Source organism: Coloeus monedula (genome assembly GCF_965178545.1).
Source record: "Coloeus monedula genome assembly, chromosome: 1".
Lineage (NCBI taxonomy): Eukaryota > Metazoa > Chordata > Aves > Passeriformes > Corvidae > Coloeus > Coloeus monedula.
Genome location: NC_138781.1, coordinates 105,298,144 through 105,312,208, shown reverse-complemented (window position 1 = coordinate 105,312,208; position 14,065 = coordinate 105,298,144). Strand labels below are relative to the sequence as shown.

The 14,065-nt window shown below is 42.8% G+C and overlaps 1 protein-coding gene across 6 annotated transcripts in view; it reads left to right on the top strand.

Moving 5' to 3' along the window:
- LDLRAD4 (low density lipoprotein receptor class A domain containing 4) overlaps positions 1-11,272 on the top strand; it is a 239,403-nt gene extending 228,131 nt beyond the window's left edge. For all 6 annotated transcript variants that reach the window (XM_082286793.1, XM_082286792.1, XM_082286797.1 and 3 more), the window contains one exon: positions 701-11,272. In XM_082286793.1, coding sequence (XP_082142919.1) covers positions 701-1,243 — 543 coding nt within the window. In that variant the 3' untranslated portion in view covers positions 1,244-11,272. The remainder of the gene's footprint in view (positions 1-700) is intronic.
- Positions 11,273-14,065: the final 2,793 nt, after the last annotated feature.

Here is a 14,065-nt window from a genome sequence, read left to right as displayed (position 1 = left end):
CTGAGAAGCTGCTGTGTCTGGGATCCAGATCTGGGATAGACCAAGTGAGGAGCAATAGCACCTCACAGAATATCTTGAACCCTTCCTTTTTTAAAGCCTGGCCTTCTCCAGGGTTTAATTTACCAGGGACATATTTTCCATCACAATGCAGAAGCTTTGTAGGTTCTCCCCAGAGGCTGAGTTCTGGCTGAGAACTGAGGGGGAGGACACCTGATACACTCTGACAGTGAAGGCGTGAGATATGCCGAGCCTTTACAAAATGTACTAAAATGACCATCTGAATTCTTTGGCGATGCATTAGCTCTGAGTAGGAGGGGGAAGCTCAGACTGCAGCTGAAATTCAGTATTGGGACACTGTTGTAGAACTAGTCAGTTACTGAGACTAGAGAGAATTAGTTTCCTGGTTTCAGAAACAGAATCATTTGCTTTTTGCTCAGAATGTTTTAATGTCAGAAGGAGCTGTGTGGGGTCTTGGTCTTCCTTTGTGAAGCTGTTCTCAGGTGTGCTGGATCCTTCCTGCACCTTTTGCCTCTTCACATGCAGGTGTGTGGCAGCACATGTGCATGGTATCTGCTGGGTTTACACTTCAGACAGGTGGCAAAAAGCAGCATTCTGTGTTTTATGAGTTTGTTGTAAATGCAGAGCACGCACAGTGCTTTGTGCAGATGTGGAGTCACGCGTGTCTCTCTTCCCGTTTCAGATCATGTACGCCCCAAGGTCCAGGGACAGGTTTACCACCCCATCTTTTATGCAGCGGGACCGTTTCAGTCGCTTCCAGCCCACTTACCCTTACATGCAGCATGAGATTGACCTTCCTCCCACCATCTCCCTCTCCGACGGGGAAGAGCCACCGCCGTACCAGGGCCCGTGCACCCTGCAGCTCCGGGACCCCGAGCAGCAAATGGAGCTCAACCGGGAATCCGTCAGGGCGCCGCCCAACCGAACCATTTTTGATAGCGACTTGATAGACATCTCGATGTACAATGGGGGTCCCTGCCCACCCAGCAGCAATTCGGGCATAAGTGCAACCAACTATAGCAGTAATGGAAGGATGGAAGGACCACCCCCCACGTACAGCGAGGTCATGGGGCATTACCCAGGCTCCTCTTTTTTCCATCACCAGCACAGCAACATGCCTCCTTCCTCGCAGAGGGGGAGCAGACTTCAGTTTCAGCAGAACAATTCAGAGAGCACAATAGTCCCCAGCAAAGGCCAAGACCGGAAACCAGGAAACCTGGTCTAAGTTACCCGCCCAGGTGCATTTGGACTGAAGACAGGAGATCCAAGCAGGGCGGTGGAGGAAGACCCCCGTGCTCCGGTGCACAGTGTTGTTACGTTTCACGTGGTACAACTGAGTAAAACCAAACGTGCAAACCAGTTCTTTGTTTCTGATTCCTTTCAGGGGAATTGCATGCAAAGCAAATTGAAAGAAACACAAACTTCCATTCAGTTTGTCTACAAGCAGTGTTTCAGGGGAGGGGGGGGATATGTTATTTTTTTTTTAATAAACTATTTCAATTATTTAATTCTAAAAGTTAACTTAGCACAGAAATGAGGCTTGTACAGCCTGTTTTATACTCACTGAATGGCAGAAGGAAGAAGGTGGTTTTGCTACATAAATGGGGGAAGAATTGGCCAGTTTGCTTTTTTTTTTCTCCCAGGGTGTGAATTTTTTTTAATATGAAACAAAATTCCTGTTCTGTGTGCCAAGGTATAAAGTTGAGAACTTAGATGAATGCAAGGAATTAATTTGTGTTGTGATAAATGTGTTTTAAAAAGTTGCACTATCTTAATGTTTTAAAAAAATATATATGAGGGAACTGTTTTATGTGAAGTTCTTCTATATGTTGTCGTTTCACCTGTGGAATAATGATAGAGCCCCAGAAGTAATCTGGAGGAGTTTGCCCCCTCCCCCCGGGTTTGCTAGAAGATGGGGACAGGACTTAGCCTAACATCTCTTGACTTTTACAATTCAAGAAATACAGGGACACTTGTCTTTGCAATAATTTGCATTCAGATAACGGTGTATCAATGAAATGTCTTGGAGACTTTTGGCTGGAAGAAGGCAAATATGAAATCCCAGCATTTTCCATGACTTAAGGTTTAGCTGTTTTGCAGTGTAGACTATTTCTTTTATAAATGGCAAAACAAAAATTCCCAGATGTATTGATTTGTATCGATTCTAAGTGCTGCCATTCTTTTCCTTTTCATAATGCAGTATCACCGTTCCAGAGATTTTTGTCCTCGCTGTAGCCTGAAATGTATTTAGTCACATATCATGACGTTATGCAATAAATTGTTTGGATATGCAGGGTGGGATTTTTTTTCCCCTGCACTGCTGTTCAGATACGTGAGACTGTTGTGGTTTTCGCTCTCCATTTCATCCTTTCAGATGCTGAAGTTCAGTCCTGGAGGTCCATCCTGGTGAAGTGAAGGGGGCCCTTGTGGCTAAACCCCCCGTGGTGTTTCTGCAGCAGTACTGAGAGCTCTCGTGGCAGTGGTGCCCGGCTCCTGCTGCATCCCTGGCAGGGACATGGGAGCACCGGGAATTCTCCCTACAAACCCTTTTGCTCTGGGCCCTGTTGCGGAAACCCTTGTGGGTGCGTGACATCTGCATTATGCCGGCGGGACTGCGCTCATGGGTAAAGGTGGCTCGTGTATTAACCAAGTGTCTGTAAGCCCTGATTTTTGCTATACTGGCCTGGAGAGTAGCTGGAAAGTGATCTGCCTGTGTCGTGGCATGTGGGGTGTTTCTTCACTGGCTGTTCCTGTGTGGAAGCACACGCAGCGCCGGAACTCGGTTGACAAAAGGTGATAGTGGCATCACAAGCACATGAAAAAGCACAAATTGCACTTAAAATGCATTTTGGAAATGGACTGAAAAGTAAGAATCTTTAGAGTCTTAGCTTGGATAGTTTCTAATATATAGGTGTATGAGTGTGTCATAGACCCTTTTACTTTAAGATCTTTTCACTTTTTTCTATTTTCCTGAGCCTTGTGCTTGGTTGCGGGCAGCAGCCGTTGAGTGCCCCAAGGGCACCGATGCCCTGGTCCCATGGCTAGAGGCTGGATTTCTGCAGGACTTCTGTACACGGGGGGCTCTGATAACTGAAGTGCATCTTTGATCTATGCAGAGTTTTAATGCCAAAACTGTGTGTGTGTGTCTTCGTGTGTGTGTGTGTGTCTTTTGGGCCTCAGTGTAGATTTGTTTTCTTCATAAGGTAGTTTGATTTTATTCTAGTTTAGAAAACTTTTGTATAACTGTTAGTCTGAATACACAGCCCCATTTGTCTCTGTAATTGTTACTTTGATCTGAGTCATGCTGGTAGTGCAGAGTAAAGCTGCCTTTTATCGTATGTATTAATTGAAGAGAGAGATAGAGATTGTGTGGTGGGATTGACTTGGGTTTTTTTCCTCTCAGACCCACAGGACAGGTCTTTAGAAGATGACTAGGTGGCTTTCAGTCAGCTGGGGTTCTCATCACTGTCTGATTCCTGGGAATAAAAGCTGTGAAATCAGATTTTTGCGAACAACCTATGAACATAATTCTTAGTTAAAAACAACAAACAACCAAAATGCAACCAGAAGACAAAGCCAGCAAATGTTGGTTTTGGTCTTCAGTGACTTTTGTCTCTTCAGGAGTGAGCCTTTAAGCCAGAGAATGTGTGTGCCTACAGAGATATTGTGCTGTTGCCTAAATGAGGATTGGTTAGTTGAGAAGCCTTCAGGTGAGAAGAGCTGGAACTCAGTTGTCATGGCAGAGCACACCTGGATTGGGCCCTTGGCTTGGGCTGGTTGAAGACCAACTTTCCCCATGTGCAGATCTCAGCAAAGTGAGCCTTGAAGTTGCCTTCAAAGTCACCTCTTGGGAACGTACTTTAAAAACAGCCCTTTGCTATCTTTTGCCCACCCTGCATGCTGGTGGATTTATGCACTTCCCATTAACATTGTCCACTATGCTGTCTCCTAATTTTCCTTGGCTGAGAAAAGGTTTTCTGCATGGAAAAGGTAGCATTTTCCAGTTCTTTAGGAAAGATTTGTTTAAAAATAACGTAGTATTTGCTCACCTGGTAGTTGCATCTCCTCTTGCATCTTCGTCTTCTCATCCTAGAATCATAGAATGTGCTGAGTTGGAAGAGATCCATCAGGATCTTTGAGTCCAACTCATGGGCCTGCTCAGAACCGTCCCCAAGAGTCACACCATGTGCCTGAGAGCATTGTCCAAGCACTTCTTGAACTCTCCCAGGCTCGCTGCTGTGACCACTTCCCTGGAGAGCCCAACCACGCTCTGGGTTAAAGATCGTTTTTCTAATACCCATCCTAAACCTCCCCTGGCACAGCTTCCAGCCATTTCCTTGGGTCCTGTCACTGCTCACCGGAGTGAGGAGATCGGTAGCTGCACCTCGTCCTTCCCCCATGAGGAAGTTGTAACTGCAGTGAGATCTCCCCTCAGCCTCCTCTTCTCCAGGCTGGACAAACAAAATAACCTCAGCCACTCCTCATACAGTTTCCTCTTGGGGCCCTTCATCATCGTCATGGCCCTCCTTTGGACACTCTCCAATGGCTTAATGTCATGCTCTGCTTTTCCAAATGTAATGTGCAGACAGAACCTCTCAGCTCTGGGAGTGCAGTGACTAGTTTACTTGCTACAGGTGAGCTTGCAATCTGCTACTTCTGTTTTGGGGTCTCTTAGCAGTAAATAGGCTATTTTCAGGCAGATACTAGTGCTCTCCAATGGAAAGGCAGCCAAGAGTGTAACACTGAAACACTGTTTTTCTGTTTTTTCTTCTGGTGAAGTGGTAGAGAATCTGCTCTTGATAACAGAACAGAGTGGTAAAAGAAATACCTACATAGCAGTCTTTACAGGCTTAGAAATTGGAGAGCTCTGAAGATAGGTAATTCTATGAAGCATTTATGGAGGATGAGCTTTGAAAATATCCAGACCTGATAAGACTGTATTCCAGAGCCACTCCATGAAACTTTGTATAAATTATAAAAGATTTCTGCAAACATTGTAGCATTAATTGTGTAGCTTTTACCTCCATACTGGTGTTCTGGTTTATGTGTCTCATGCACAAAACCCACATATGTGTGTGGTGTTTCCTATGTGATGGATCATATTTGCCTGAATTCTCGTTGCATCTTCTGACTTTGCCCAGTAACCCGTGTTCCCAAAATTCAGTGTAGAGATGTCCCTACTTTAGAAATTTTCAGGTTAAAAGATTATTCTTTCTTTTAAAAGTCCTTTATGAAATAAAGCTTTGTGACCTCTGTCCTACTGCAAGGATTAATTTTTCCCTTATGTGGCTTGGCATGGCTCCCTTCTTGATGCTAAATATGCCCCATCTGTGGTGTTTTCATATGATCTTTCAGGGCTAGAGAAGGTGGTGGGTTTAGCAACAGAAAAAAAAGGTTTCTCTCCCAGTGTACCAATGGAGCACTTGGCACTTAGCTCTAATTCTGTACCTACGTCTAGCACAGTTGTTGTTGGGCTCCTCTCAGTGCTGGACAAGCAGGCTGAGTGTGATGCTGCTTAAGAGATGTGAGTGAGGGATGAGAAGAGGGCTACCCAGCCAACAGTGCAGTGTTCAGATCCCTTTGCTGGCATGTGTGGCACGTGCAGAATTCACAGGACTTTGCATAGTATGATGTTTTCATCAGGGAGGATCTAATTAGGCTACTCCTGGTCTTGTCACTGATGAACTGTGCGCTTAGCCCAGTCTTGGGCTGATGGGACTTTATTACAGCATGATTTTCCCTTGTAAGTATGAAAACTCAAGCACGTGCCCCGTGTACAAGTTCTGGATAGCTAGTGAGGAAGATGTTTGCATTCCTGCAGTCGTGGAATCTGCAGGAACCATGGGTTAAGCTGTGCTTCATTTGGCTTTTTATTACTGCTTGTCCACTTCTTCCACCAGTTTGTCCCAACTGGAAGCTGCTTCTGTTATTCCCAATCTCTGAATGTTCTTGTTGCAGGTATATTTTTTTAAAAAGTGTCATTGAGAGTTTTTTTTTTTCTTCTGTGAATGGGGTGCACGGAAGGGTAAGGAGCAAAATTACATTGCTTAGTAAAGAATGCATTTCTTTGCAATAGAGAAGAAATCCTTGTCCTGCTGGGGAGCCCTGTGTCTGGAACAGTGCTGTTAGAGGCGGTTGTTTCTAACCCTGCCAGGTAGTGAGATATTGGACCTTAAAACTGGTGCTCTGATCTGTAAGGAATGTTTTGGAGAAGATTGATTGCTAACCTTTCTCTGACTCTTTCCCTGAACCCTCATGGTAGCTAAGGTAACCTGATTTCGTAGGCAAAGAAAAAATAGTATGCTGGTGAAAAACAGATATACGTCAATATTTTTCTTTGCCTTTTTTTTTTTTCCAAGGATAAAGAAAAGGCTTGCTGGCACATTTGAAAGTATTTAGGATTATTCACAGGTTCTCTCTGGTCATTGCCATTAAGTCATGTCCGTGCACATACAGACCTGCATGCAAACTTGTCCCCTTGATTATCTCTGTGCTAGTTGCTATTCCATGATCACCTTCCAGAAGTGCTAAATGGCTGTATGTTGTGCTCTCAGGAACAATGGCAGGTCATTTGGAAGCTTGAGGAATATTTGCTTCTCAGTCCTGTAAATGTCATGACCTATGTTTTTATCAGTAGGGGGGTTTCTTGCTGCCCCAGTTCTTGCCTGTCATGTGGTATGCTTGTGCATCTTGCATCCAACAGCTCTCTCTCCTTTTGAGTGAGCTTTGAAAAGTCTTTGCGCTTTGGGATGACTGCAATGCAGACCTCATGTATTGATGTACAGGAAGGAAATACACTTAGTGTACTCTCAGTCTCATAAGCATGTTTTTCCAGACCTAGCTGATGATGAGAACCAAGTGATCCTTCTGTGCAGTGGGTTCAGATGAGGGCTGGCTTTTGATTACATCTTTGCTTTTTAGATAAAGGCTGTTGCACATAATTTAATTACACATATCTGGTCTTTCCCTGCACTGTGTTTCCTGTTTGCCAACCAGTGTAATTACAGCTTTTCTCCTACACTAGCCCCAAATGTGTCAATCATTTCAGTCCCTGGAAAGAGGCAGTCTTACTGAGTTGTCAGACCTGTTGAGGCCTTTTAGAACATGGAGAAGTCCCTTGTGAGGATGTGTTGAACTTAGAGAGGTTTCCTGTCCAAAAACTGTTCTGTATGTTTTGTTACAAAATTAAACGTTTTGAGAGTGTGCTGGCTGAAAATGTTGGTAAGATTTTTTTCATAGTTAATACGTTGTTTGCCAGCCTGTCCTCAGTAATCAGGGATGAAAATTACCTTTCGACCCACCTCTGTTTGCCCAGTGGGGCTTTTGCCAGCCCTAACAATGCACACTTGCACCAGCAAAAAAAAAGAGTAGTTTTCTTGGTACAGCTCTGGGGAATTAACAGAAGCTGCACCACTAAGTTCATCCTCCAAAACCAGTATCAGACCTGTGCTGCCTCTTCCCAGCAAACTGAAGTGTAGGTGTTTCAATGAAGTGCTTTGCCACACTATTTAGTCCCACAGACATGCAGTGGAGGAGCCTACTGATGTTTCCTTGAAATTGTCATTGGCATTAAATGTATTTTAGGGCTGCTAATGCTGTTTTTGTAATCACCCAGTACAGTTCTCCTGCTTTTGAAAGGGAAGACCAAGGACAATTTGGTATTGAGAAGTGTCACAAACTCTCCTGGCTCTTACTTCTGCCTTGCTGGTGTCTCTTCTGTTTTTAGACTGAACACAAGCAACCTGGGTATTGCTAGCATTGCTTTCTTGCTATAAAAGAGCTTACCTTTTTATGTTGATAACAATAAAAGAACAAAACCGTAACCTAGATATACTTCCCCTTCCCTCTGACAGCCGTGTGATTTACTGCCAGAGATGACACTGTCATTTCTTTGCTATGTTGCTGCTGCTGCTGCTGCTGTTTTTAAGTGGTTTGGTGTGTGAGCTTTCTGAAACAACATGGTGTGTGTAGGATCTCCTGGGTGATGAAGCTGTCTCTTTTCTTCTTCCTTTCTCTCCTTGGTTTGTGCTTGTCTGTCTGCTGTGGTAGGTTTGTTAATAAATTAAACACATCCTTATTAGATATAATTTTGAGGAGGTTTGCATGTCCATAGTTTGTAAGCAACTAAGGTGCCTCATGTCCAGGTCTGAGCAGATAGGAATCCCCTTGCACTCAAGAGGGCCTGATCCAAAGCCTGCTGAAGTTGGTAGGAAGACTCTTGCCAACTTCAGGGGGCTTTGCATCAGGCCTTACACTCCCACCTTTGTTGTGCCTCACTTAAAATGGTGCTTTTTCAGTTGTTTGTCTTTTTTTCTGGTTTGTATTTTTTTCTTTGTATGGTGCTGTGTATAACTTGAATATATTATGCACATATCCTACCCAATGGGTAGAACAAACAAACATACAAAAACAAATAGATGTTGTTAATACTGTAAGATAATGTACAGATTATACCAATTTTAACACAAAAAAATGGCATAGACTTTGAATGCCAATCTGTGCTTGGTCCTTTTTTTGTAAGAAAGTTTGCAAATGAATGCATACAAATGACAAAAAGTCTATGTATTTTATTTTCCTATTAAATATCAATATAATATCATAAGGGAAAAAGGTTAAACAAATCCTTTTTGACTTGTCTGTGTATAGCAATTAGTCGTTTGATGCATCTTTGCTGTGAAGATTCCTTCTTTTTTTTTTTTTTAATGTGTCACTTTAAAAAGAAAGGAAAAAGCAAAACAAACAAAACCTCCACAGCTTTAACCTTGCAACTAGATGCTTCTTGTATTGGTTGTTGCCTTGCTATTGCTGAGTTGGACCAGTATTAGTTACTACTTCTCCAGCAGATACATTATTTATTACTGTCCTTGATTACCTTTTTTTTTTAAATTAGAAATGGGCTAGAACTTTTTGAACCTTTTTAATCACATCCTCGATGTGAAGTGAAGCTCAGACAAGTGGGAACTGACCCAAACCATCCCTGCAAAGTCAAAACTAGGCCAATGAGAGTTCTGTGACAGCAGCCAGTCCTTGCTCTGTGCCCACAACTGGTTTGCCATGCTGCCACTACAGACTGTCCTTGGGCTTGGGGTGTGGATGAACTCGCTGGTGACCTGTGCTCTTGCAGGGTGGACAAGAACAGCCGCAGCTGGTAGCGAGCTGAATGCAGGGTTTGAGTGGGAGCTTTGAGTTGGCAGCTCTGCTGCTGTGTTGGCCTCTGACAGCAATGGCTTAACCCAGGTTCATATTTAAGATTACAGAGAAATGCTTAGACCTGTTCAGACCCAACCTGGGAAGTGGTGTGGGAAGTAATTTGACACTTCAGCTTCCTGCCAGGCTCCCTTGGCAGTTTGGTTCTCCCCCGGCGTCTCCCTGCATTTGGCTCTCCATCCCTGTGCCCCCGCACGCTCTTCAGTAAAGCAAATACCTCAGGAAAACTCAACATGAAGTTCTAGTGTAGGGACTTGCAGATGCTGTACTTATTTTTCTAAACTGTTTGTTCTAACTATCCGAGGACAGTAGGTGACATAAAAGTTTATCGGTCTGAGACAGACTCGTCCTCTCACAGATGGATACTGACTAATCTTTCATAGATACTCATGTCTGTATGTAGCTTTTTTATACTTGCCAGGCTTTAACCACAGATGTAAGGTAGCAAGGCGTTGGGAGACGTTTGGGATGGCGTTTTGGTTTGGTTGCTCAGATGATTCGCAAAGCGCTGCGCTAAAACTCAGGGGGCCTTACCCAGGGCCAGTGAAGTTAGTGGTGGGGCTTCCTCTGGTTTGAGTGGGCTTTCAACCCAGTCCGTCACACTGGAGGATGGTGCCTTGGGGCACGGTCCTTCACTGCTTCTCTGTCAGCCTGAAGCATCATCTACACTTTTGTCTGTAAATATCTTTTAAAAGCCCTCACAGGAGTCATCTATCTGAATGTTGATCATGGTTGTTTTAGTTTTTTTTGTTTTAAAGAAGTGTGTTAAGTTTTTTATGGCCAGTTCTGCATCATCAAGCCCTTACAGATAGCTTGTGTCATCACATCCTTCAGTACGTGGAGCTGTTCTGTCAGTAAGCATGTACCATAGGTAAATATGCGTATTTCGTGATTGTCACTTGTTAATTCATTTCTTGTTTGTCAAGGCATGGAGTAATTGTTTTGGAAGTGTGCCTTGCCTGGCCACCTTCACGTTTCTGTTTGCACTGCAGTACCACTTCTGTGCATGAAAGAAGAAAAGCAAACAAAAAACCCCAGGCCTTGACTAGGAAGACTGTACAGAGTAAACCTCCTGCTGGAGGAATCTAGAGTAGGATTTATCGTAACAAAACATGCATATTGAGTGGACCAAACATGAGCATGTCTCCTTTTAGAGGCACTAATTTGCTTTGAAGCTGCAGTGGAAAGACCAGACTATCTATTAAGTGTATTCACAGCTGTGTTCACGCTTTTCCATTTACCACAAAGCACAGCAGGCAGCCAAGATTTTAAAAGGACTATAAGCAGAAGTTACGAGAGCCTCAGGCACCATAGACCTGGACAGCAAAAATAATAATAATAATTTTTAAAAAATGACTTTAATATTCTTTAACAAAGCTTTTCTACTTATAGTATAAAGACTACATAAGCGTCGATAGGGTTTTATCTTTGTATAACTCTCAACTGCCCAATGCTGCTGTGCTCAGAGCATTTCACAATGGTATGTACATCAGTCAGGCTGTTAACACTCAAAATTAACCATCAAATGCCTGGTTTTAGAGTGTTACCCTTTCTTTGTTGTTTCTTGCTAGTTAATTTACAGTGTAAAATGCTTTATTGCTGTATGGATTTTTAATATTTTTTTTGTATTTCCAACATTGTGGCTTTCAAGATCACGTTTTCAACACATCTCTTATTTTTGTCCATTTTCTTTCAAGCTATTCTGAAATATGTACAGCACTATCAACAATATTTAATCTTTCTTTTAAAATTTATTGTTGTAAAACAAAGCTATTAAAAACAAGTAAGTCTTTTTACAACTGTATTGGAATTTCTCAATAGCTGTTCATGTGATGCTGTGACAAACCTGGCTTGCTTTATTTTTTTTTTTTAATTTTATTTTCTGTTTAACACAATTAATTTGTTGCTTATTTTCCACCGTAACTCCCAGTTATATACAGAAAAAGATTTCAACTGTTGTGTATCTGACTCTTTTAATTGAGCAAATGGTGATGTCCTAGTTTTTAGACCTAAGGTCTGTTTATTGCAATACTTTTAAAGGAAGATGTTGCTCTAAGTGCTGTTGTTAGTTTTAAACACAGATTTTATGCTTGTTCTTAATATGCTGTGGTTAAACCATGGCACAAAATTATTAAAAATTATTAAATGCATTTGTCTCCTGTTGGATTTATTTTCCCTTTGAAGTGAAAAAAACAAAAAAGCTTGAAACACTAGAGTGGCCTTGGTAAAATGAGTACTTGTCTTTTTCCCTTGCTGGTTAGCTGCTGGCAACCAGGTAGCAGATCATTAGGGAATCAGAGAGGACTCAGTCCTTGATCGTGTGAGGGCCCTGGGAAGTGGATGTCTGATGAGGGTTTAAGAGCAGTGTTCTGATCCTCACACTCTGGTGATTAACGCTGGGATGGTCTCGGCGATTCTGCCCTGCCTCTGCCATAGGATGGGCGGTAGCAGGAGACAGCCTGTCACCCGCTGTAGTTAAGTCTAGGCACTTAATCTAAGCCAGCTCGTGATTCCAATTCTTTTAAGTTAACAACCCCACCTCAATCTCATTTAAAGCCCTGGCTGTTGGTGGCAGCCTCTGGCACAGCAGTGCTGACTGACCAGCTGGGGGATAAGCAGTGACCCCAAAGCGTTGAGTAGCAAAAATTCATTAAAAAATGAAGATGCAAAATATGGCTTGTGGGAGGGGGATTCACAGCCTGGTTTAAGAAAGCTGGGACTTGCTTTGGCCAGTGCTTAAGATGAGAGCAGTTGTGGTCCAGTAATGGGGTGAAGAGAGGAATGATACTGTTAGTAAGAAACCTGATGAAAGGGTCCTGTGAAACACTCAGACTTGTCTTTGGTAATACAGATCTTTGCAAATCTAATTATCCCTGGCTGGTACCTGCCACTTTGCCATAATAAAGCTTAACAAAACTGGGAAAGAACAGGTAATTTCTGTTCGTAAGTGTATAAAGTGATGCTTTATTTGGCATGATTATAATAACATAGTTATCTTGGTTTGTCTTTTATACCTGTGCTTGCTGGAGTTTGATGTCTGTGTTGCTGCAATGTGATGCTGAGTAGGAGTACTTCAAACCTGGGGCTTTCTTGCAGGTCTTTTCCAGAAAGAGGTCTGCTGTGGGAGCCATGGTCCAGCCCACTTCTAACACCCTGCTATGGAGCTGCCTTTATATTCCACTCAGAGAGCAACCGCGTGGCTTCCGCTTGCTGCTGTTCTTTTGAAATACCTTAGTTCTTTAAATGTTACAGTACTTATTTTTGGGTCAAAAGTAACCATATTTTTTTCCTATAACCACCCTGAGTTTGCTCTCCTCTATCTATAGCATTTTAATTTTTCTTCAGAAAACTGCTAGTTCCTTAGTCTTTAGAAGTGCTCTAAATCTCCAAGCTTCTGCTCCTCCTCTACTGTCTGAACCCTGAACTCCCTGGAAACTGCATTTTTTGAGGCTGCTTTGATCTTTTACTTAATCTGGTTTTAATTGTATTTATATTTGGTTTATAATATGCCATTCTGTTTGATTGTGTTTTAATATCACTGCCAATGGTTGCAACTCAGAGCTCAGCTATAAATGGGATGTCTCATCTCAGTAGGGTTACTTTTTTTCTGCTGAAAGATTAATATAGTGGCTGCAGCAGTTCTGTGAAACCTCTAGGTCTGGCTTCCAGGCTCCCAGCAGTATTGTGTCTCATTACAAACACCCTGTTTTTAACATCCCAAGCCCTTTTCTTCCAAAGACCCCTCTGTAATGAGACTTCGTTACTTAGACAAAAATTAATTAGGCTTCTCTCATTATCACTGTTTTGATCGGTTGTGCTTTAAATGAGTTCTAATTAAAATGCACATTTTAAAACCCTTACTGCTGAATCCTCTTCTAATAGCTTGCTTCTACTGCAGCAATGCCCTGCTTTTTGTGCAGTTTGCATTGTGCTGCTTTTGCAGAACTCTAACATTGACTAAGAAAACTAAAAAATGGCATGATTTTTTTTTGCCTGTTTTCTACATTTTCTTCCAGACTGGCTGCCAAATGATTGCTCCTGGGTGCCTGAGAATGGGGATTAGAGCTGAAACACTGAATTCTTTACATGTGGTAAAATTGATGAGCTGAGTTTCTCAGTGTCCTGTGTAGTCAGTGACCCTACTTGTCTCCAGAATGGGGACATAAGGGGGAAGCTGTATGCTGTAGTTGCGACTATTTAACTGCAAATTTCTGCTTGCCTTAGGTCTTCCAAGTTGCCTTAAATACATAATTTATTTTGGCAGGACTGCATGATCCATCCCAGGGATAGCTGCCACATGCTAAGCCAGTGGATGCTCTGCTATGGCTAGAGGGGGACATTTAAAGGCTGGCTCTCCTTAATAAAGGGGGGCTGATCTGTAAACCAGATAAAATATTTTGTATCCTTTAATGGTTTCCCCTATGAAGTGTGTTGTAGAACAGCAGCAGAAAGGTGCTAGAAGTATTTTAAAGATGAGGAAACACACATGAAGAAGTATGTGCTAGGTCTCAGCGCAGCCTATGGCAATGCTGGGAATAACCTTTCCCTCACCACCATTCCCAGTCCCTCCACTTGCGAGGTATAGTTCCCCTCTGCTCACTTCCAGCACATCCCACTGTCTTGTACAGAGCTATTTTCTGTGTTTGGCAGGGCTTTGAGCAAGCAGCCAGGACATAGCCACCCCTTGTTCAGAGAAAGAGGGCATCTTTTTCATGGAGGCCAAAATGCCATCCTTGAGCCCCAGAAACTCCCATCAATGCCAACACCAGATCATTCCAGCTTAATTTAACATTTGCAGACATTACAGTGATTGACAGTCGAGTTGAGTGGAAAATTCCAG